Raw genomic sequence first — 25,579 nt, forward strand, 5'->3', positions numbered from 1 at the left:
ACTGTTTATAATACTAAAAAGTCAAGACCAACCTCAATGATCAATAAGAGAATGAACTAATTGTGGGATTAATCATACAAATGGGATACTATATACTCCTACAGGTATTAACCAGCTCAGCACAAGTACTAGCTCTACATGTATCAACATGTTAAATGTGAACACACAATACTGAGCAACGGAAGCAAATTTCAAAAGGATATGCATATCATGAAACCAATTATGTTTAGTATAAAATACAGAGAATAATATACATTGCAAATCATGAATGGTAAGGATATGCAGAAAAAAAGGACAGTAGTTCTTCTTGGAAATGACATGAGGAAAACTTTCAACGGATAGAAAGCTTTTTCTTTATTTAAAAACGAAAGGAAGAAGGTTAACAGTGGTTAATTTGGATAGTGGCTATATGTCAACATTCTTGGTTGCAAACAAGATCTGCTCTACTAGTTCAAGCAAAAAACAAATGGCTCACAAGGCTCAGAGATCAGGTTACAGGACTCAAAGAAATGCCCATTATTACAGCACAGAGCAGCAGCAGGGAGAAAACCATTGAGCACAGCCCCACACCTTGTACCACGACACGGGACGCTCCGCCGCTGCTGCCTTAAAAGCCACATGTCACTGTTCCCCTCAACAAACTGGATCCCGTGTGCCATGGTCTTCACAGCATCACTTTCAAATTTCACACAGGTGTGTCTAACTAGTGAGCCTAGGACGCCTGTCTGGGCCCTGACTGCAAGGAAGGTTTGGAAACTAAGTTTCACTCTCCACTTGGTAAGATACATAAAGGGGGAAGTCATCAAACAGTGGATGTTCAAGCAGGGCTAGGTGCCCAAAAAGCATGAAAAATGTCCATCCAAATAAGGGTTTGTTAAATTATTTTTTGTAAGCTCAAAATATTTCACAATTTTTTAAAAGAAAAAGAAATTCAAAGTATAAATCCACAGACAACAAAGGGGATGGGAGAGGAAAACAGCAGCAGACAAGAAATTTCGCCCAGTTGCTAAAAGATGGACAGTGGAGTGACCAATGCAACAGTAGAGGATGTCACCGCCTAGAATACATGCAGGAGTCCAGCAGAAGACAGCCAACCTGCCCAGTTGGCCTGGAGAAGCTCAAAGATGGTGGAAGACAGAAGACAGAAGAGGGGCTAAAGAGAATGGGATCAACTAAAGGTCTATATACAAACCAGTTGATCTCTACTCCATACCCCCTACCTCCAAATACAGAAGGACCTGAATCCAGATATTTGCCCACAGGTAAGATACTGGAGGGATCTCATAAAATAAAAGAACAGTCTGGGGAGAACGAGACTAGTCATTATAGAAACCAGTCACCAAGACTGACAATCTCTTCATTCTAGCATTAGAAAATCCCCATCATAACAGCCAGCTTCACCTACTTATCTTGAGAAGCCAAACCTCGTCCATACCACAGAGCCACCACTCAACCTCCCTACAGCCGCATTATCAACTAAAACTAACAACCAACAATCGCTAGATTTGAAAAAAAAAAAAAAAAAGCCTGAAACATGAAAGACTGAGATAAGCAAAAAATCCAACTCTAGAGGAACGAGATCATTCAGGGACTAGGAAATAGATGAATGAACAAATCAATGACTATAACTCTATTAGTATGTTCAGAAAGATTCACAAATACATACTATAACTGTTAAACATGAACAAGAGAGTGGTACATAAGAGCACGTCAGTGAAAGCACCTGGGTCCAAATTCCAGCTTTGCTACTTGCCAGTTCTATGCTCCCCAGTTTCCTCATTTACAAAATGGAAACACCGTCTCAACAGGTTGTTGTGAGGATTAAATAAGAGACTCCATGTGAAAAGCTCAGCACGATGGCCAGTATATAGGAAATACTCAGTTACTCAGTAAATAGTCAGTTAATCCATCCACAAACACTTGCCACTTGCCACAATGTTGTTTACTGCATCACTGTTGACAACAGTGAAAAATGGAAACTAGGATGGTCCTATTTATGTTTGTAAAAGATGGCATTTGTATTTGTGCATATATGTTTATACATGTACAAAAAAGGACTGAAAGGAGAAAACAGGCCAAAGTGTTACATTCGGGGAGAGGAGGAGACAGGGTTGTTTCTGTGTAAAATTTTTATTGTGTTATCCTTTAGAAAAAGGAAAAAGTAAACATCAGTATACATCTTAGGGAGAAAAAGACAAAAAGCACACACAAACATTACATAGAAAACTTTTATTTTAATTTACTACACATATCTAAATTTGAGGAAGTTACTAGGCAGATGCACTTTCCTCTGTAGGCTGAGTTTGATCTTCAGGTACCTGTAAAAACATAAATAGCTTTACTTTTCTAATAAACACTTTTAGTTTTACCCTTCACCCACCATTTAAAATCACTGCACAGCCTTTCTCTTATAATGACCCTGTCTTTGTCTTTCTCCTTCAATAGTAATTATTATAGAAAGTTAAGTAGAAAGAGAAGAAAACTTACAAGACCAAGTTCCCAATATAAATTACCAAGTACAACAATTCCATTAAAAATACACTGAGGCATATATCTAGGCTTCTCAAGATGGTCATTTTATTTTTCATCTATAAAATGAAATCATTAGTTTAAGAAAAATATCAGCAGTGCTGCAACAAGGTATTTTAAATCAATCTATCTTGTTGAAAAAAATCAATAATTCTACTTTGAATACAGTATAATACAGGTTTAGTAGAAACAGATATCTGTATGTTAATATTTCTATTATATGTCACTCAGACATAGCAAACAAACAGAGCTAAACTGTATCCCTCATCACCCCCAAAACCTGCCCTACTTCCTGCATTATCTATTTCAGTGAACGGCTCTATCCAGGTGCCCAAGCCTGGCATGAGAGAATCCACAGTTCTCTTACCTGCATATTTAATCAACAGTCCTATTAGTCCCACCTAAGTAACTCTCACAGCCATTTTCACTGCTCTGCCGGAACTTCAGGATCTCATCATCTACTATGGCTTAAGTCACAGTTATCTTCCATGCTGCCCCCAGAATGAGCTTTTACACAGGAATAGTTTACCAATAGGTCACTTCCTTATTCAAATTCTCCAGTTACCTGTCATTTCCTTATTCAAATTCTCCAGTTACCTCCAATCACCTTCAGGAGGGGAATGCAAATTCCACATCATGGAAGACAAGCCCCTCATATTCTATTTCCAACAAACTAATCTGGACTCATCACCCACCCTACATGTGACTGTACATCCAGATTCATCTTACATTCACCACACACTCCATTCCTCCACACCTCTTAGGCGAGTAGCTTAAAACCAGCTTAAGAAACATCAATTCCTGGGAAGCTTCCTTAACCAACCCCTCCCAGCTTGGTTTGGGTCCTTCTCTTCTTTATGCCAGAGCCCAACATGTACACCTGAATTGTCTGCTTCTAAGTCTAGTTATCCTGTTCAAGTAACTTCCTTGAGGACAGCAAGAAGATTGTGTTCATTACTATACCCACTGTTGCTGGCACATAACAAACATTCAATGAGTCTGTGTAGTTAAATCAATGAAGCATATGTTTAACCTACTCCCTTTAGACGAGCAAACAAACAGTGGAAGAAGGAAACTGAACCAAAATAAATGTTGCAAAAACAGCTACTCACTGATTTCTACTAGATACTACTCTAGGTTACTGTCTCTACTATTTTTCTACATTTCTTATAGACTCATTTTTTTCTCTAGTTTCTTAATCTAAAATGGACATTGTGACCAACCAAAGAGACAAAGTTACTCTCCCTATTCAAAAACACTTTCTTCTCATGAGAAAAAGAAAATTTATATCACCTTTACACAAAAACATTATAGCTAAGTGCCTAAATAGTGAATTCTATCTGTAAAGTCATTGATAAAGACTAGGTTTACACATCATCATGCAAAATAATCACTAAAAATGTATTGGGTAATCCCCCATATGCCGAGTGCTGTGTTCAAACTCTGGCATTACACATAGTATACAACCAACCCTGAATGGGTTAACACAATGTAAATGTACTAGCAAAAATAATCAGAAAACAATATGAGGAGGGATACAATCAAGCAGAGATTGCAGGGATGGATATTTGTTCAGAGATTACTCTGAGAATGTTACATGGAGAAGGTACGATTTGGACAAGGTCTTGCAGAATGAGTAGGATGTAAACAGACAGGAGGAGGATGGGAAACAGAGTCTAGACATAACTGTCATAAAGAAACAAACTTGAGCATAAGTTTGAGTTAACAATATGCAATACGTATTTGAAAGTTGCTAAGAGAGATTTTAAACCTTCTCATCATAAAAAAAAAGCTAACTCTCTGAGATCATGGATGTGTTAACTAACCTTATTGTGTTAAACATTTTGCAATACATAGATATAACAAATCATTACACAGTATATCTTAAAATTACACAATGCTGTATGGCAACTGTATTTCAATAAAGCTGGAAAAAAATGAAGTGACAGAAGAACGTAAACTAAAACAAAGAAACAAGAAAGTAAGTTTGATGTGTACTTGTAAGCTTGACTAGAGTGGAAACTTAGGGTAATGAGGAAGGGTTCATGAGGCCAGGTTACACAGGAGAGCTATCAGATAATGTAAGTAAAAAGTTAACACTTAGTCTCTGAAAGAGTGAACAGGGATGATCGTGGTCAAGAAATATAATCATTCCTATTTGTGAAATCTAGATGCTAGTGACACAGAATAAACGACAGTAGCACAAGTATTCAAATTTGGTTCTTCAGGACATTTGAATATTTAATATGTCAACTGTCGAGGCAGCTTTAACTCATATCTGGCAAATCTTTAAATGTTCATTAAGTTTACCAAAAAATTATCAAGACCTAATTAACACCATTACAACCATTAAGAACTACAACTACTATACAGTAATATTCTTATTTTTCTTCAAGTTCTACAATATCATTCCCATGATACTAACAAATAAAAATGAAAAGAATTGCCAAATAACAAGTTTTCTCTTGCCAAAATACTAACAGGGTCAACAACCACAATACCGCTTTAGCTATTTAGACAACTAATTACTTTTTTCTTTCTTTCTCTTTTCTTTTTTCTTTATTATTTTGTTGTTGTGGTAGTAGTGGTTGCTTAATTTCAAGGAAAATTTCTTCATAGAAATGTACTCACCTGTTGTCAAAAACACCATTTTCCGAGACCTTTCCAATAGTTTATTCCATATCGTAAAATGTGCCTTGAGAAGAAAAGATTTACTATAAGTTATATAAAGCACAAAAGTTACAATAGAAGAGGCTGAGTCTTTACATAGGTTTTAAACAAAACAAATACATAAAAAGTTAGGCAGTACTAATGAGGCGAAGTGGTTCCAAAAGTGAGTTCAAGTAGGGAAAAAGGGTACATACTATACAGAGCAGCTGCTTTGTTTAGCATTTAAGAAAAGAAGACTTAAGGACTGAATATGCCATTCTTCCTCTTTGTCCTTCTTAATCATTACCACCGTAGAACACGTTCCTTCTAATGGGAAGCAAAAATCTGTCCCACTTTTCCACCCGTTCTTTTCTTAAATAGCCAATTCCAACATGCTAGTGGTCATTCTTCAAATCACAAGCAAGCACAAGGAAAGGTTCATTAAGAATCAACTGTGACACAAGAGGGAGGGGATGTGGGGATATATGTGTACGTATAGCTGATTCACTTTGTTATACAGCAGAAACTAACACAACATTGTAAAACAATTATACTCCAATAAAGATGTTAAAAAAAAAAAAAACAACTGTGACATCTCACACTGAAAGAGCAGACCTAGAGGATTTAGTAAATTACCCTAAAGAACAAGTAAAAACTAATGAAGACAACAGTAAAGTTATAGAACCACTTTCCTTAATTCTTAACAATCTTATGTAGCAGAGGATTATCAGAATGCATAAATGAAAAATGCAAGGTGCAAAACGACCACATCAATGTTACTAACTCAGTTGAAGGTGATACTGAGGGATATGGGTGGGTCAGGGACTATTTCAAACTGGATGAGCTGGTAAAATCTGTAATAAAAGGTAAAATTACTAAATATGTACATGCAAACCTTCTGGAGGAAGAGCAGCATGGTATGTTAAAGGGAAAACCATACCTGGCTCAGGCAGAATGAGCAGCAGGTGGGAGACTTTAAGGTGTGAGTGGAATATAACGGGTAACGGAGAAAGCGGTATGAGATGCAGTCAGAGAGAGAGAGGCAGGAGCCACACAACGTAGGGCTTTGTGAGACAGAGTGAAGGGTTGGCATTTGTTCATGGGAAGCCACTGGAACGTCTGGGGCAGAGGAACTGCATGATCTGATTTGTATATTAAAAGCTTCGTTTTGGCTACTCAGCAGAGAATGTGCTGTAGGGGGCAAGAATGAAAGCAAAGAAGGGGAGTGAAGAGAAAGAGCGACAGGGATGAGGGAAGCAGTAGTGGATGAGCTGCTATGCCGTGGATGCATTCGGAATATGTTTTAGGGTTAAGAGTTGAAAGGACTTGCTGGTGGATGGGATGTGGCATGGCTATGAGGGAAACAGAGAATCAAGGATTACCTCAAACAGCCGGCTAGACGACAGTATCATTCACTGAAATGGAAAAAGCTAGGAAAGGAAGGTGTGTGGAAAAAACATGTAAAGGACACGTATGGTAAAAACTAAAAAATGCTGATGAAAGGGATGAAAGAAGATTTAAATAAATGAAAAGATATATTGTGTTCATAGATTGGAAGGCTCAATGCAGTAAAGACATCAATTCCCCCCAAACTGATATACAGGTTTAATAAAATTTCTATCAAAATCCCAGCAAAGGAGAACCATTGAAGATGGCGGAAAAGTAAGACACGGAGATCACCTTCCTCCCCACAAATACATCAGAAATACATCTACATGTGGAACAACTCCTACAGAACACCTACTGAATGCTGGCAGAAGACCTCAGACTTCCCAAAAGACAAGAAACTCCCCACGTACTGGGGTAGGGCAAAAGAAAAAAGAAAATCACAGCAAGATTTATTGATAGAAAAAAGATTACCCTAAAGTTAAATGGAAAGGCAATGGATCTAGAATAGCTAAAACAATTTTTATAACAAATAATAACATGGGAGGAATTATTCTACCTCATTTTAAGACCTATTAAAGCTATAGTAATCAAGATTGTGTGATATCTGGAAGAGACACATAAATCAATGGAACACAATTGAGAACCCAGAAATAGACCCACACATATACGACCACTGATTTTTAACAACAGTACAAAAGCAACTCAACAAAGGAAGGATAGCCTTTTCAACAAATGGTACTGGAGAAGTTTGACAAGTATAGGGAAAAAGAAAACAAGGAACCTCATCCTAAATCTCACACCTTATACAAAATTTAACTCAAAATAAACTACAAACTTAAATATAAAACTTTTAGGAAGAACAATAGGGGAGAATCTTTGGGATCTAGGGCTGGGCATTTAATTCTTAGAATTGACACCAAAAGTATGATCCATAAAGGGAAAAACTGATAACCGGACTTCATCAAAATTAAAAACTGCTACCTGTTTTTAATTGAAAAGACAAGCTACAGACAGAAAGAAAATATTTGCAAACTACATATCTAGCAAAGAACTAGTATCCAGAATATCAAAAAAACAAAAAAAAAAAACTCTCAAAACAACAGTAAAAAAGCAAACAATCCAATTAGAATGTGGGCAAAAAAGAAAAACAGACATTTCATCAAAAAAAGATACAGATGGCAAGTAAGCCCATGAAAAGATGTTCAACATAACTGGCCAGTAGGGAAATGCAAATTAAAATTAAATAAGAAACCACTACAAACCCATCAGAATAGCTAAAATAAAAATTACTGACAACATCAAGTGCTGACAAGGATTAGAAAAACTGATTATTCACACACTGCTGGTGGGAACAGAAACTGGAACTTAGCTTGGTAGTTTCCTAAAAAACTAAACATGCCCCTGCCATATGACCCAGCAATTGCACTCCTGGGCATTTATCCCAAAGAAATGAAAACATTTATTCACAAAAACCTACACACCAATGTTTACTGCAGCTTTATTCAGAATAGCTTTATTCAAAGTAGCCAGAAGCAACCCAAATATCCTTTAACACGTGAACGGCTAAACAAACTGTGGTATATCCACACCAAGGAATACCACTAAGCAATTAAAAGGAACAATTTTTTTTTCTGTTTTTTTTGTTTTGTTTTTTTTATTTATTTATTTATTTTTATTTTTGGCTGCCTTGGGTCTTTGTTGCTGCACATGGGCGTTCTCTAGTTGTGGTGAGCAGGGGCCACTCTTCGTTGCAGTGCGCGTGCTTCTCATTGGGTGGCTTCTCTTGTTGCAGAGCACAGGCTCTAGGTGCACGAGCTTCAGTAGCTGTGGCACTCGGGCTCCGTAGTTGTGGCTCGCGGGATCTAGAGTGCAGGCTCAGTAGTTGTGGCGCATGGGCTTAGTTGCTCCACGGCATGTGGGATCTTCCCAGACCAGGGATCGAACCTGTGTCCCTTGCACTGGCAGGCGGATTCTTAACCACTGTGCCACCAGGAGAGCCCAACAGGAACAAACTATTGATATATTGATACATGCAACAATTTAGATGAATCTCCAGAGCATTACACTGAGTGAAAAACCCAATCCCAAAAGATCACAATAGTGAATGATCCCATTCATATGACATTCTTGAAATGACAAAATTATAGAAATGGAGAACAAATGAGAAGTTACCAGAAGCAAGGAGGTGGGGGCGGAGCAGAGGGGAGTGGGTGTGAGTGGCTGTGGCTATCAAAGGCCAACATGAGGGATCCTTGTGAAGGAATTGCTCTGTATCTTCACTGTATCAATGTCCATACTCTGGTTGTGATAGTGTGCTATAGTTTTGCAAGATGTTACCATTGGAAAAACTGGGTAGAGGTACTTGGGATCTCTCTGTATTATTTCTTAGGACTGCATATAAATCTACAATTATCTCAAAATCAGAACTTTAATTAAAAAATAGAAGCATTAGCAAGGGGTGGGAGTAATATGGAAAATGATATGGAATAGATCCTCAAAATAGATTAGGGAGAAGAACGTGCCAAATGTTAAGGCCAAAAGGCACCCCTGAAGGTCCTATCAATATGTGCTCCATTACCCCTCACTGCACCCTCCTCTATACTAATTTGAAGTATTAAAAATACTATCTCGGACTTCCCTGGTGGCGCAGTCGTTAAGAATTCGCCTGCCAATGCAGGGGACACAGGTTCGAGACCTGGTCCAGGAAGGGCCCACATTTCGCGGAGCAACTAAGCCCGTGTGCCACAACTACTGAGCCTGCGCTCTAGAGCCCACGAGCCACAACGACTGAGCCCACCTGCCACAACTATTGAAGTCCGTGCACCTAGAGCCCGTGCTCCACAGCGAAGAGGCCACCGTAATGAGAAGCCCACACACCGCAACAAAGAGTAGCCTCCGCTCGCCACAACTAGAGAAAGCCCACGTGCAGCAACGAAGACCCAATGCAGCCAAGAATAGATAAATAAATAAATGTATAAAAAAAAGAAAAACTATCTCAATTTGACTTAATTTTTTCAACCAATACTTCTTTTGTAAATTATCTGTTTACATCCTGGGTAAAATTATTTTTAATCATAAACCCAAGTTGACAAAATATTAGTGTTACACAACTTAATGAAAATTAAAATGTATGTCCTTCAAATTGGTATAAAATCAAGACCAGAATCACACCCACACCCAAACTGAATGACCTGAAACTTTAAGCTTTACTTACTCTTAAGTGCACAGGTAAAGAGAGACCCTGGAATCTTCGTACAAGACTCGACTGGGTGGCTTGAAGATTATGAACCGCTGACACTTCGTACTGGAAACAAATACTTGTTCTTGGAATAAGAGGGCCCTCACTCACATCAATGAAGTCACCAAATCTGATTTGATTTAAAAAATAAACAAATAAAACCTCAAAATCAAATCACTTATAATAGTTAAAAAAAATCTATTCATTCTTTTTGCCACTACATCCCTAATCAAGAACAATCTATGTGGATCAATTCCATCTCTAATAGCCCCCGACACAAGAATCGCAAGTGATGAGACTAAAATTTTAGAAATTAAAATCAATGAATCCGGGCTTCCTTGGTGGCACAGTGGTTGAGAGTCCACCTGCCGATGCAGGGGACACGGGTTTGTGCCCCGGTCCGGGAAGATCCCACATGCCACAGAACGGCTGGGCCCGTGAGCCATGGCCACTGAGCCTGCACGTCCGGAACCTGTGCTCCGCAACGGGAGAGGCCACAACAGTGAGAGGCCCGCGTACCACAAAAAAAAACAAAAAAAAACCCAATGAATCCTTTTCTTACTTAGCATTAATATAATTTTAAAGATTTTTAAATATTTTTTTAATTAATTAATTAATTAACTATTTGGCTGCTTTGGGTCTCTGTTGCTGCATACAGGCTTTCTCTAGTTGCGGCGAGCAGGGCTACTCTTCATTGCAGTGAGCGGTTTTCTCACTGTGGTGGCTTCTTTTGTTGTGGAGCACGGGCTCTAGGTGCACGGGCTTCAGTAGTTGTGGCTCGTGGGCTCTAGAGCACAGGCTCAGTAGTTGTGGCACACGGGCTTAGTTGCTCCACGGCATGTGGGATCTTCCTGGACCAGGGCTGGAACCTGTGTCCCCTGCATTGGCAGGCAGATTTTTAACCACTGCACCACCAAGAAAGTCCCTTAAAGATTCTTAAGATCACTGAACACATCATGCTATCAAGTGGATCCAATGTCTAAAACTGATATCCTATCACCTTATAACAACTAACTGCAACAGAGTTTAGAATTTAGCATGTAAGACAGCTTCCTAGAGGAAAAAATTTAAATCTGAGTCAAGAAAACATTAAGTTGAGAAAACAGATACAGGCCGTGAAGCCACTTTTGCATAATGCATTCTTATCTCTCTCATCCCAGCATCAGAAAGCACACTGTGATATAACTTTCTTATATGTAACATAAGTAGTAACTAATTAGGCAGTACTCATGTTTCTATATACATATGAATCATGTTCATTTCATAACAATGAGTATTTTGCCCAATTTCAAAATTAACTCTAAAAATTACATTTTCTTACAATGGTTTCCAACTCTTTCAGAAATAGAAATAACAAACAATAAAATGAGGAACAGAAACCACAACTGTTCCTGAAGATGACTTAAAGCTTCCAATTACACCATAGCAAAAAATTGAACAAAGCAGTAAAAAGTAAGGTAATAAGACCAACAAATTAAGGTACAAATCTTTTCCAGTCATACACCAGTCAGGTAACAATAAAACTAAACCTTCCTATAAATTAGCATAGCAGTCAATTTTTATATGTTTACTTACCTGTGTAGCTTGACTATTCTCTCAGGGTTTTGAGATGCCTTCTCTTCTATGAAATCTAATTTGTACCTAAAAAGCAGCAAAGAAACAAATGTTTTAATCCTAAATGTACAAAAAGGTGTTTAAAGCCATTTCCCTTTCTCTTCCTCTTCAGCCGTAATATTTGCAAGAGGGGTTTACACTTGGAGTCTCCCCTTCCTCACTTCCCATTCACACCTCACTTCCTTCAATCTGGCCACAGCTTCACAACTCCACCAAACTGTTCTCCTTGGTGCCAACCTAATGGACACTCTTTAGTCCTTATTTCCACTGCTCACCTCCACTTCTCAAAGTGTTCTTTTCCACCGGCTTCTGTGGCATTCCCTACTGCTTGTTATTTTAACTCTCTGGTCACCCTTCTCTTTCCCTGCCCTTCAAGGGTTCTGTCCATAAACTCTTTTCACTCTAAGCATCCTCTCTGGGCTAGCTCCTTGATTTGCACAGTTTTAATTACTACTTATGTGTTTATATCTTCTACACCTCTGCTTCCAATCCACATACCTCTTCTGAGCCCCAAACTGTATATCCAAAACACTCCAGACATCCACCAGGGTGTCTACAAGCATCTTACACTCCCAAGTTCTCAAACTGAACAAAAACTTACCCTCTCTTTTCTCACCAAATTTATTCTTATTCCTGAATTCCCTAGGTTAATAAATGACACCAACTACCCGCAGCTCCAAGTGAAAAACTTCAGAGATTTCCTTGATTCCTGTTTCTCCCACCACATTCCCTCCATCCAATTCATTACCAAGTCACATCAATTCTACTGCCTAAATGTCTCTCAAATCCACTAGGGTCTGTCAGTATAATGAATAGTACAGATGGAACTGCACAGCCCAGGTTCAAATCATGACCTTACCACTTACTATTAAGAGCCTTGCCTATTTACCCCAGAATGCTAAACAAACATTACACATGTGTGGCAAGGTTGGGAAGCGTCAGTTTGTGCAAAAACATCCGCTTACTGCCACACCCCTTCTTCCAGAGCCCTGATGATTACTGAGGGAGCCAATTCCCTTGAATACTTGTTCCTCTTGACCCACTTCTAAGAGAAACTCCTGTCCCCTGGGAGGCAAAGCCACTGAAAGTTCCCCCTACAGGAGAAAGGCCCCATCACTGATCCACCTTCAACCTCCAAAACTCTTGTCTCCTCAAACTTGCCCCTAGATGATCTCCCACCTCCCTTTACACATTCACCTAAAGTTATCAAAGTCCTACAAGCCTCTCCTAGACTTTGACAGTTGAGTGGGAGGAAAGGGAAATCTCAGTGTAACATGAAATGAAAGTTTAGAGTACGCTGCCCAATATAGTAGCTATGGAGCACTTAAATGTAATTAGTCCTAATTGAAATGTGCCTTAAGTGTGAAATACACACCAGATTCTGAAGACTTAGTATGAAAAAGAGAATTATAAAATATTGTTTTCAATATCAATCACATGTTGAAATGTTTCACATACATTGTTTAAATAAAACTGTTTTATTAAAATTAACGTCACCTTTATTCTGAATTTTTTTTAATATAGCTAACTAATAAATTTAGTTATATAGATGACTCACATTATATTTCTATTGGACAACACAGCCCTAGAATTTTGGTGGGGGAGGTGACTTGATAAATTCTGATAATTTAAGGAATTTTCTTATAGAATTAATGGTAATTTAGTTGTAAAGAATAATTTGTATTCCAGTTCAGTATATTCCTACTGCTTTCTAAGTACACTGGTTCCAAAATATGCTAAATGTTATAAACTAGCCCCATGAGAATCTGTGCCTCATTTTATAAATAGCTAAAGAAATTCCAAACTATTTACCTTTAACAATTTGCAGGCGCACATTTTGGCTTCAGAATCTAGTATCTATATGATTTTTTGCAATGCAGGTATTCCTTTCTAATTAATTCTAATTTTAATTTGTTTAACATTAAATTTTAGTTTATGTTCTCACAATTAGTAGAAGATAAATTGGAAGTTTTCTGAGTGAAAAAGGGAATTGAGAAGGCAGGCAGGATTTAACATGTTGGCGAAGAAAATCTATCAAATGGTTAATTCCCATGCAGAAGACTAAGATCTGTGTGAACGTTTTACTTCAGCTGTTAGCTGCCTCCGAACAGCTGGTATTTTCTGTCTTACCCTTTTCATCTGAAGAGTGGAAAGATGGGAAGGAAAGGTTGCCAAATGCAACAGTTTAAATAAATTTAAGTTTAAATTCAAAATAATACAATTTCTTAACGTAGGCTACCACTTCACAATGGAAGGAAAAAAGGGAAACATATTGCTATGGTGATATAAAGAAAAGGACTAGCCAAAGAAAAAGAGAAGTAAGACAAAGTAAGAAAATTATCAAAGGTGTGGCAGGGGCACTTCTTCTCAGTGAAATAATGAGATGAACAAAAGCAAATAGGCTGGTGCAGAAAAGAGATCCCAGAGCTAAAAAGTAAAAAGTGTGCTACATAAATACATCAAATATGAAAGTTATTAAGAGCTGAATTTTCTTCATTACATACAACTTTGGGAGGTTTAATTTTGTTTAAAAGGAAGCCAACACTTACTTATTGTGTTGAAATATTTCTAACGCCACTTTTGCTTCAACTTCCAGAGTTTCAAATGGAAGATCCTTATAAATTAAAGTACGAGCATCTTTGGTGAAGGAACATAGGTTCTCCTTAAAAATGAAAGTATTAACCTTTTGTAACAATTTACTTAAAAACATTTCCCTATAAGGCAGATAAAACTGTATGCTTAATATTATAAGTCCAACTACAACAAAAAGCAAACTTGCTAGGAAAGAAAGCATTAATTTGCAACAATTAAATACTGGAACCACAAAATGTACAATTAGCAATTTCTCCCAATTCTACAAACTACAAAACTTGTAATTAAATAGCCGCCTGTATTAGAAATATTATGGATAATCCCACAAAGAAATTTTAATAAACATTTCGTTCAAATTATACAGCCCTATAAATGTTTATTAAAATGATGGTGCAACAAGTAGAAATACTAATAAGTAAATGGTAAGATACAAAAATTTGTTTATACTATGAGTATAAAACTAAGCTTTTTAAATAAAGGCATGAGGAAAAAATTATTATTTATGTGACTCAGAAACTTTCACTAGGAAATGTAATGTCATCGTTGGCCATGTCCAAAATATAGCATAAATCCAATATTAGAAATTTCTGTTTAATGAAAATGTCAATTTCACACAATTAAAATGATTAATAATACACATTAACAATGTTTATGAGTTTAATAAAAACTATAAATAAAAACTATAGTTTTCACACTATAAATCATAACTAATACAGAAAAGATCAAGCACTATTATGCAAATAATTTTTGCAATAAAATTCTTTCCATAAACTTCCTAATAGACTCTTTTGAATGAAATGACTCTTCTCCATTCTTAAATGGACAATTTTCTGTATAACCAATGCACATTCATGGTTTAACATAGCTGTTACTTGACTGTAACTTTCCCCCACTTTCTAAACCCCATGGTGCCTGCAATTAACTAGCACATTTCTTTTTTAAAGTTTTATCTTTAAAAAAAGGAAAAGGAGGCAGCAAGTTTCATACATAATGAGACTTAAATTTTCATCTCCTTAGTTTTTACTTAACTCCCCCAATGAATTAAGAATCTTGACAGACTTGAAAAAAAAAGAAATTATATTGCCACAAGTCCACAGATCATGAAGAAACCATTCCAACCTCTCCCCTCACGCCCCCATCTCTCCCAATATCTCTCTTCCCTCCCTTTCTCTCTCTTTTTTCCTTCCTGTTTCCCTCCTCTCTCTCTCGATATTAAGCAGTAACGGCAGGATTACACAGGAAATAACTGTCAAACCCAGCATTTAAATCTGGATCTTCCCTGACTCCAAAAATTTTTTTTTCAGGTGTCATTTGTGATTTCCTTTTTTTTTTCCCCCACATCTTTATTGGAGTATAAATGCTTTACAATGGTGTGTTAGTTTCTGCTGTATAACAAAGTGAATCAGCTATACATATACATATATCCCCATATCCCCTCCCTCTTGAGCCTCCCTGCCACCCTCCCTATCCCACCCCTCTAGGTCATCACAAAGCACCGAGCTGATCTCCCTGTGCTATGCGGCTGCTTCCCACTAGCTATCTAGCTTACGTTTGGTAGTGTATATATGTCAGTGCCACTCTCTCACTTCGTCCCAGCTTGCCCTCCCACCCCCAACCTCCCGTGCCCTCGAGTTAGTTCTCTATGTCTGCATCTTTATTCCTGCCCTGCCACTAGGTTCATCAGTACGGCTTTTTAAAATTCCATATATATGCATTAGCATACAGTATTTGTTTTTCTCTTTCTGACTTACTTCACTCTGTATGACAGATTCCAGGTCCATCCACCTCACTACAAATAACTCAATTTTGTTTCTTTTTATGGCTGAGTAATATTCCATTGTATATATGTGCCACATCTTCTTTATCCATTCATCTGTTGATGGACATTTAGGTTGTTTCCATGTCCTGGCTATTTTAAATAGTGCTGCAATGAACATTGTGGTACATGTGTCTTTTTGAATTATGGTTTTCTCAGGGTATATGACCAGTAGTGGGATTGCTGGGTCATATGGTAGTTCTATTTTTAGTTTTTTAAGGAACCTCCATACTGTTCTCCATAGTGGCTGTATCAATTTACATTCCCACCAGCAGTGCAGGAGGGTTCCCTTTTCTCTGCACCCTCTCCAGCATTTATTGTTTGTAGATTTTTTGATGATGGCCATTCTGACTGGTGTGAGGTGATACCTCATTGTGGTTTTGATTTGCATTTCTCTAATGATTGGTGATGTTGAGCATCTTTCCATGCATTTGCTGGCTGACTCCAAAATTTTTGCTTTTAGAAACTACAATATTTCACTAAATCCGAGATGCACCACTAAGAAAAAACATTACCAGTTATAATCATAAGATGCTATCTACTGTAAGTCACATTTGCTCTAGAGAATTACACTGAGTGAAAAAAGTCAATCCCAAAAGATTACATACTGAACGATTTCATTTACATAACATTCTTGAAATGACAAAACTATACAAATAGAGAACAGATTAGTGGTTGCCACAGTTTAAGGATGGGGGGGGCGGATGGAGACTAAAGAGAAACATGGGTAATTTTGGCAGTGATAGAAATGTTCCTGGCTGTATCAGTGTCAATATCCTGGTTGTGATATGGTACTATGGTTTTGCAAGATAATACCATTGGGGAAACTGAGTAAAAAGAACATGGAATCTCTATGTATTATTCCTTAAACTCCATGTGTATCTATAATTTTCTTCAACTAAAAACAGTTTAATTTAAAAAAGTTATAGAAACAAACAAAAGACACATTTGTTTTCAGAGATATTAAAATGTGAAAAAAATGTACATAGCGGAATTGATAAAATGGTATGCTACACTGCCTCCCCTCTTCTGATCTCCAGACTTCCAATCTGTAGGACATACAGTTTTGCTTAATTAAGAATTAGGCATTTGTCTGTTCTCCCCAATCATAACTAAGCCTCTAGGCTTGACTTTTGCAAGCCATCAGCATCCTCTACCTGCACAGCACCTGATCTAGATTCACTCTGTTAACCAGGCTCCTGCTGCTACCCCAGTCCCAGACCCACAAGGAGCACCCTCCTTATGAAGGCAGACCATTCCAGAAGAGGCTAGTTTGCTGCTATTTAGTTTGCTGCTACTTCGGTTACCTTTGTCAAAGCCCGATATTTTAATTCACCCCTCCCCCACTCTCAATGTAACCCTTGGTGATAGGAAGATCTCAGGATGCAATAGGCTTAAAATGGCTTAGGGCAGTGGTTTTCAAATTGTGCTCTGAAGATCCAAGGAGGTAAGGCTCCAGGCCCCTCGCCCCCACATCAACCAAGATAGTTAAGCTTCTATATTTTATTCTGGGTATCATGCTGTTGTGAATACCCTCAATCATATACATCTGTCTTAAATACACTAAAAAGCAACAATAAAGATTGACTGATTCTTTTAATATCCTCGACATGCAGTACCATTCAACAATACTAACACAGGACTCGTTCTAACAAAGAAAGGCACAGACTCTAAAATTAATACTCCAAAGAGTAGACTTACTTTTGTTGGCATCCACTCATCAAGTCTCTTATCCAAAACTACATCATAGCAGAAGGCTCCAGTGATTACTGTAAATCCAACCAAAATAAAAAGCAAAGTCAAATCTGTTAGGGTAGAAAGTTACTAACTTGCAACAAATGAATATTTAGACCATAAAATGAAGGGTCAACAATCTCTCCCAACACTACAAATTATAAAATTGTCACCATTATTCCAGCTGCTTGTCAGAGCTATACCAACTTTCCCCCCACCATAAAACTAACTCACCTTTTTGTTAACCCAACATCACCAGTATTTTTTAACCATTCACATTTTCTTCAGGAATATTACCACCATAGAGATCTCAAATATTAGTTACTAGATATAAAAATTCCTAAAGAGTAAGATAGTTAATAAGTAGATGAATAACTAAATGGACATGAAATGTTTAATTTCTTTTTTAATATCTTCTAAATTTCATTTTTTGTTGTTTTGTTTTGCTTAGAATCATTTATTGCCAAATCAAATATTTTTTGGTATATAAACTTCCACCTTTTTAAAAAAAACTACAGTTGTGATCCTACTACACATACTGTTGCAAAATCCTAGTTTTAGGAAAATTACAAAGAATGTGAACTGTTCCACCTCCCCAAAATGGTATTCCTCCCCAGTGTCAGGGTCATTTCTGGTGAAATGGTACCACCTAAACACAGTTTTCTACAGAAGTCTATTTATACTCATATCTCCTCCTCCCATTCTGTTTGGAAATAAGTACTTAAAATGCTAAGAAATAAATACTGACACAATATAATTACATGAAATTCACATTCAAAAGAAACATTCTCCTCTAATTCTATTATGTTAATAACTGACCGCCAGTAATTAAATAAAATGGATTCTTTTACCATTATAAATAGAAGGTATATATGACAGTAATAGGATGGATTTTGTTACCCATAATAAATGGAATGTATGTATGATGGTAATTTATATTAGACTAAATTAGAAGTGAACTCTATACAACAAAAATATGTACCAAAATATTCAAAGATTACAGAAAGTGTCTGTGTGTCTATATACACACACACATATATATATATATGTATATAGACACACACACACACACACACACATATATATATGTTTATTTATTTATTTATATGTGTACATCACCTGGAACTTCTGGAGCTCTGACCAAACTGACCACATATTCATCTTTGAATGCCCTCTCTATCACACAGCCCATAATCATGGCACAAGAACGCCAATAAGCCTAGAAAAATAAAATGCACACAAACATAATAAACACAAGATTTACTAACATTTCTTTAATATAAAATTTAGGTTGACTTTTGACTTAGGAACCATTTCTCAAATATCTGTCCATCCTCCACATTTAGCAATGGTTACCATCAGACCATGACATGACCACCACCAAGCAAAACCCACAAAAGAATGAAGCACCAACTTCATGTGGTTAGCAATGTTTGTATAAGATACCAGACACTATAATGTTTATCAACCAATAAATAGTTTTACTATCAGTAGTAATTTTACTTTTAACCCAGTATAAAGTTAACTTGTTAACAAACTTGTGCTAAAGTAAAATAAATATATTAAAATATACCTGTTTATAACATACATAAATATGGAGGGATAACCCAACTTTTTTTTTTTCCATCTTTATTGGAATATAATTGCTTTATAATGGAAGCCAACTTCTAAGAATTACTTATAGGCTTCCCTGGTGGCACAGTGGTTAAGAATCCCTCTGCCAATGCAGGGTACATGGGTTCAAGCCCTGGTCCAGGAAGATCCCACATGCCACGGAGCAACTAAGCCCGTGCGCCACAACTACTGAGCTGGTGCTCTAAAGCCCACGAGCCACAACTACTGAGCCCACGTGCCACAACTACTGAAGCCCGTGCGTCTAGAGCCCATGCTCCATAACAAGAGAAGCCACCGCAATGAGAAGCCCACGCACTGCAACAAAGAGTAGCCCCCGCTTGCTGCAGCTAGAGAAAGCCCGCACATGGCAACAAAGACCCAATGCAGCCAAAAATAAACAAATAAAAATAAAATAATAGGGCTTCCCCGGTGGCGCAGTGGTTGAGAGTCCGCCTGCCGATGCAGGGGACACGGGTTCGTGCCCCGTTCCGGGAAGATCCCACATGCCGCGGAGCGGCTGGGCTCGTGAGCCATGGCCGCTGAGCCTGCGCGTCCGGAGCCTGTGCTCCGCAATGGGGGAGGCCACAACAGTGAGAGGCCCGCGTACCACAAAAAATAAATAAATAAATAAATAAAATTTAAAAAAAGAATTATTTATGACTCCTATCCTATACCTAACATCACATATCACTTAGGTTATTCATATTTATAACAAAGCAACCTCACTATTAACTGGGCTTCCATCTCACTAGCATTTTGATCCATGGACATGCCCAATATGGGTATCCATGCAATGACCTTCCCAGAGTCATAAAGAGAAATGTAAGTCCTACACCATCTTAAGCTCTGTACTGGCACTACTATAACTAGGCACGTAGCTTTCCTAAGCTCTTCTCCGTATCTGAGGACAAGAGTGGGCTCATTCGGTTGCACATGGCAGAGACTGCTCCAGAATGTGTTCTACACAACCATACAAATATACTAAAAATAAATGCAAACCCAGGCCTTGAAGGCCAGTAGCAAAATGCACTTCTTCATCTATCTGACTTGACTGTTTTTAATGTCTGGTGAACTCCAGGGTCAATGCCTAGATGCAAATCCAGGCTCAGCCACTTAGCAAACTGGTAACCTTGGTCACGCTTCGACACCTCTCTTTGCCTCAGTTTATTTATCTGTAGAAAGGAGATAATAGCACCTTTTATGGGAATTCTTAAAGAGGATTAAATGAGTTAATACCTGTGAATCACTAAAACAGTGCCTGATATACAATAAATGTTCAATGTTAGCTACTACTATTATCATGTCTACCATTTCCTTCTTTAAGTATTTCATTTCAACAAATATTTATTAAATACCTACTGTATGTAAGTCAAGGACAAGATCTAATAAGGGACATGATCCCTGTCGTCACAGAGCCAAGAATCCAGTACATTCAGCAGTTCGTATTACAAGGGAAAATCAAACTACTGTATCTAGAGACACTAGCCCCATGTTGTGAGGCCCAGAAGAAAAGAGGGATTCATTCTGACAAGAAGAAACTGAGAAGGTTCCACAGAGCATATGGCATTTTAATCGAACTATAACAGATAAACAGGATTTTAATAGGGAGGAAAGAAAATACTCGAAGAGCATCAACAAAAGCAAGGAGGATAACACAACAGAAACCATTAGTGACCACGTCCTCCAGTGTGACTGGAGCAAAGACGAAGTGGAAAGATCCCGTGGAAGGTGAAGCTCAAAAGGCAGGCGAGAGTGAGAAAAGTGTCCACGCAGAGCTGGGAAAGTTATATGAACGGTTATCAGGTAGACAAGTTCTTTAGGAATAAGTGACATCATCCTTACATCATTTAATAAAACTCTTGCAGGACTATTAAGGAAGACTTTCAGATTAAAAAAGGGGGGTGGGGGCTTCCCTGGTGGCGCAGTGGTTGAGAGTCCACCTGCCGATGCAGGGGACACGGGTTTGTGCCCTGGTCCGGGAAGATCACACATGCCGCGGAGCGGCTAGGCCCCTGAGCCATGGCCGCTGAGCCTGCACGTCCGGAGCCTGTGCTCCGCAACAGGAGAGGCCACAACAGTGAGAGGCCCGCGTACCGCAGGAAAAAAAAAAAGGGGGGTGGGGTGGGTGGGAGAGTTAAAAAGTTATTGAAATAATCCAGAAAAGATGGTGAAAGACAAGAATGAAATTACTGCAATATACAGGGTGATTAATAAAAGCAAGCTGAACAAAGATATGAATGTCATTTAGTTTTCTCAAACCAAAATACGGAGACATTAATGCCACTGAGGATTTTTGAACTATGAACATGCCTAATCTACCAAGTAAAACCCTGATTATCTAGTACAGTACAACATTTGACCTTGGCCAGATTTGTACATTTCAAACTCCATAGGAAACAGATTTTAATTTAAAAAAAGACTAGAAAGAAAACTGGGGGAGGGATACAAAGGAACATAGAGGCAGAAATACCTTATTGACTTCTCCCGGATCATCATCTTTGAAAGTAAGAAATTTAATTTCACATGACTTGGTCAAAGGCTTATACATGTCCCAAGGCTGTCCGTCCACAAGAGCCAGAATGGACTTCCTGCAGTACCACTCACTTAAATCTAGGAATTTAAAACAGATTGAAGATCTAACTCTAACAAAACCCAAGTGAAAAATTACATGTTTAAGCGCTACGTTAAGAAATAAAACAACAGAAAGGCAAGATTCTGCAAGCTGTCCTTTTTGGGGAGAAAAAAAAGATTTGTCGCCAATAAAAAAAATGATTCCCAACACATCCAATGTATTGCTAATTATTAATGAAATTACCCAAACAAAAATCATTAAGGCTAAGTCTAACTTGAAATTAATCTGTCAATTATTAAGTAATAAAATAGTTTTCCAAGAGCTACCCTTAAATATTCAGAGAGCAGCATCGTGGATATATTTGGCTATATGCACACACAGCTTAGAAGGGAAAATATATAAATATACATCCCAGTAAGTCTGTTCTAGATGGGTTTGGGGTCTTGCTCCCAAACCATCTTTACTTCCCTAACATGGACTCTTCAAGTTAAATACCATAGTTACCAGTTTTTATTCAATAATTATCAGTATGAATTCACACATAAACCAATCAGCTCTGGTCTGTTATATGACTCCAGAATGCAACTCCAACTCTGATTAGATGTTTTTTGAGTACCCAGCTATTCACAGAAGTGGTCAAACCACAGGTCTAAATAAGTTCCATAAGGCGGGGATCATGCCTATTTCTGCTCACTCGCCAGTATAGCTAGAGACTAGCATCAGGCCTGAAATACACTAGGTACTCAATAAAATTTATTGAATGACTGACGGTATGAGTGACAAGCAAGTCTGAGGGCAGTGGTCATGCTAAGAGTGGTTCAGAGGCTTCATCTCTACATGTGATGTGTGTAAAACTCCTGAGCCTGAGCTTTGTCTTAGCCTCCTCTGTATTCCTAATGCCTATCCTACAGCAGAGGTTCATTAAATGCTTGCCAAACAAGTAAGCAATGATAAGTACTAATTCAAGTGCCAAAGTAAAGGAAGATTGAGAGTACACACTCGGCAGGTCAGCTTAAGCTTTTAACTAAAGTTAATTACTTAAATGGAATCATTACTGAGTTTTCCAAAAATCTGAACAATGCAGCCAATCATATATGAGCGAGCATGTAGGTGTACATATCTACTTTTTGTTCTTTTGGAATTTAAACGTTACCAGTTCTATCAAAGCTACTACAAAAGCATTTTGATCGAAAATAACATAGAGGCCTTGTTCCCTTCATTTCCACACCAAATCACACACAGGGCCTTGTTTCCTCCCTTAAGATATGAACACAACAAATATTTTTACCCCAATCACATTCACCCCATGCACTCACACATTTACTACATGTACATGTAAATGTAAACAAAGACACAACACACAGAGGCAAGTGGTGAGCAGATAAAAGACTTAAGTTAGGCTATAAAGAGCAGGAAAGGAAAAGAAGGCCAAAAAAAGCTGATCATCTGAGGCCAGGGCAGTCCCTCCACCCCAAAATCCTTTAATGGGACTCACATGGTGACTGCTCCCATTACACCACAGTGTGTCTAAAAGAGGCAAGCACACTAGTAGCAATGCTTTCAGGTCTGCCTCCTGCAGGAAACAATGACAGCCCTCTAAACTCAGCCAGATTCCAGCAAGTCCCAGGACAACCTATGCGTTACAGCACCAACCTTTCAAGACCCACAGTGCCCTCAACTGCTAAGCCTGCAGTGAACACTCAGTAAGATGCTAGATAAAGGAGAACTTCCGGGAACTTCAGGGAGCAATTACAGCATCTTGTCTCCTCTGTACCAGTTCTTCTCCTGATTTATGCAAAATCTTCAAAATGGTACCCTGATTCGTTACTTACGCATGGCACAGCTATAAGGAGTTGAGATGTTTTTATTCATGACAAAGACAGTGCCAGGGTCAAATTTCCCAACGTGCTTAACTTCAATCTTCTCAGTTCGGGGAGTTAATGATAGCTGCCTGTTTTTCTCTTTGTTAAAGAGATCATTCTGCATTTCTGTCAGTTCGGTCGGTGACAGTTGAGAAGCAGGTGATGTCGCTATAAATCCTGTGCAGAAGTTACAATAAATGTGAATACTGACCAAAAAAATAATATATTGCCCCACCCTGTTCCCCTCCCGTATCACCATCCTCCAACAAGGAAAGAATAGGAGGCAAGGGAACTTTAAACGCTGTTCACCAAAATGAGTTCAGAAGTAAACTTAAACCCCTTTCTAATATTAATAATTAAAACGCCCACGGAAAAGAACTGCAGCCTGCCCTGATCCGCGCCTTTACTTCAAGTTTGCTCTTTCACCATCAGGTCGCCACTTCCCACCAGTTTCCTAGGTCGTATTCCAATCTGGGCTTTACAATAAGTGGCAAAAAGTAACCAGGAAGTGGAGTCAAAACCAGCCCAGTCATTGGAAACGTGAGCAAAACTGTCGCTTTGACAAGGTCTTGAGGACAAGAAAGCTCCACGAGACTGCAGGTCCCACGCCAAAACTCTCCATATGTAGAGAGAGAAATGCTAAGCTTATTTTCCAAACCCCAAATCAGAGGATTTGGCAAGGCATGTACGGGTCCAATGTTAAAATAAGGACACGTTTGCACCGGGACGTGGTCTCCCACCCAGGGGCACCCCAAGCTCCTCCCGCGGCCCCGCCCCTGCCCTCCCCGTCCCTCTCGCGTCCCGAGATATGTACCCCAAGGCTGGGAAGGGTGTTGCGGCCAACACAGCAGGGACTCAAAAGACCCTCCTCGGCCCCCAACCCTGCGGGACCCCCCAGGACCCGCCTCGGGCCCAATCTAGGCAGACACCATCCTCTAAGCCTCCCTCCCTGACCCTATGGCCGCTAAAACTCACTCCAGCCGGCCCCGCCGCCGGGGCCGGCCCGCCAGAGCCGCAAGCCCCAGACTCCCACGGCCATTGCCTCCTCCGCGGCGCTAGGAACCTCCGCGCGCAAGTCCTTCTCCGTCTTCTTCCCCGGAAACTCCGAGCGCGCACCCCAGGTTCCGTCGGACAGTTTTGTTCCGGGCCGGGCTGTCGGGCGGCATCCGCCACCAGGGGACGCGCTCGCGCCTCGCTGATAGTCAGTTGCTGGAGGTCTGGAGTCCAGAGCCCGACTTGTTCCCGGCACGCGGAGGATGACCCGAGGTCCTCGGCCCCACGGCGCCCGGTCGGCCACCCGGTGGGCTCTGCAGGGGGACAAGCGTCTCCTTTGGAGCCGCAGAGCCCGACACGCGTCGTCACCCTCCGCCCTCCGCGGGTTCGATTCCCCGCCTGCTGAGCAAAACCCTTGTTTCTCTCAAAGTATGTTTCTGGGGAGAAAAACAGAAAAGCTGACTTCTGTTTACTCTTACTTTCGTGGTCAGCCCGGCCGGCCACGTCGATGGCATCTTCAAGCTCTTGGCTTAACTCTCGGTTTTGCAAGGGTGAGTTCTTAGGGTAGCTGGAGTGGGTCTGCGCCTGGCTTCTCCATTTATTTAGCCGTAGTAATATGGACCTCAAAACGTGTCCTGTTGACGTTGGAGGGAACTTTGTAATCCGTAGAGCGTTTTACAAATTATCTAGATTAATTTATATACTATATAGAGAGCACGTTAAAACAATCCCATGTTAAAGGGTGGAATTTTTGTCTCTTGTTCACTGATGGATCCCAAGCACCCAGAATGCAGCGTGGCACACAGTAGGTGCTCAATATGTTATTTGTTGAACGACTGAATGCCTTTGCATTCAGCGCAGTGTCTGATTCCTTTGTCCGACTAGGATGTTGCTGATATTGAAGTAAGCATCCCAGAGGTTTAGTATGGAAATGCTCTTATTCAAAGTTGTTTACTGCTATAGCTTTATTTAAATCG

General features: G+C 39.2%; 1 protein-coding gene across 3 annotated transcripts; it reads right to left on the bottom strand.

The window, feature by feature from the left end:
• Window positions 1–2,214: 2,214 nt before the first annotated feature.
• On the bottom strand, window positions 2,215–24,739 carry MRPL39 (mitochondrial ribosomal protein L39). Of its 3 annotated transcripts, none has more exons than XM_019923118.3 (10): window positions 24,585–24,739; window positions 23,580–23,786; window positions 21,646–21,785; window positions 18,681–18,780; window positions 17,529–17,596; window positions 13,969–14,081; window positions 11,381–11,446; window positions 9,782–9,935; window positions 5,161–5,224; window positions 2,215–2,318 (listed from the first exon to the last, which is right to left on the bottom strand). In XM_019923118.3, exons 1-10 carry the CDS (start codon window positions 24,646–24,648, stop codon window positions 2,311–2,313), a joined length of 984 nt encoding a protein of 327 aa, XP_019778677.2. In that variant the 5' UTR covers window positions 24,649–24,739; the 3' UTR covers window positions 2,215–2,310. The 3 variants fall into 3 exon arrangements, with proteins under 3 accessions (XP_019778677.2, XP_019778680.2, XP_019778679.2); XM_019923121.3 differs by lacking the exon at window positions 24,585–24,739 and adding an exon at window positions 24,564–24,582; XM_019923120.2 differs by lacking the exon at window positions 24,585–24,739 and adding an exon at window positions 24,424–24,557.
• Between the last annotated feature and the right edge of the window lie 840 nt (window positions 24,740–25,579).

Source organism: Tursiops truncatus, chromosome 4 (assembly GCF_011762595.2).
Source record: "Tursiops truncatus isolate mTurTru1 chromosome 4, mTurTru1.mat.Y, whole genome shotgun sequence".
In the NCBI taxonomy this organism is placed as follows: Eukaryota; Metazoa; Chordata; class Mammalia; order Artiodactyla; family Delphinidae; genus Tursiops; species Tursiops truncatus.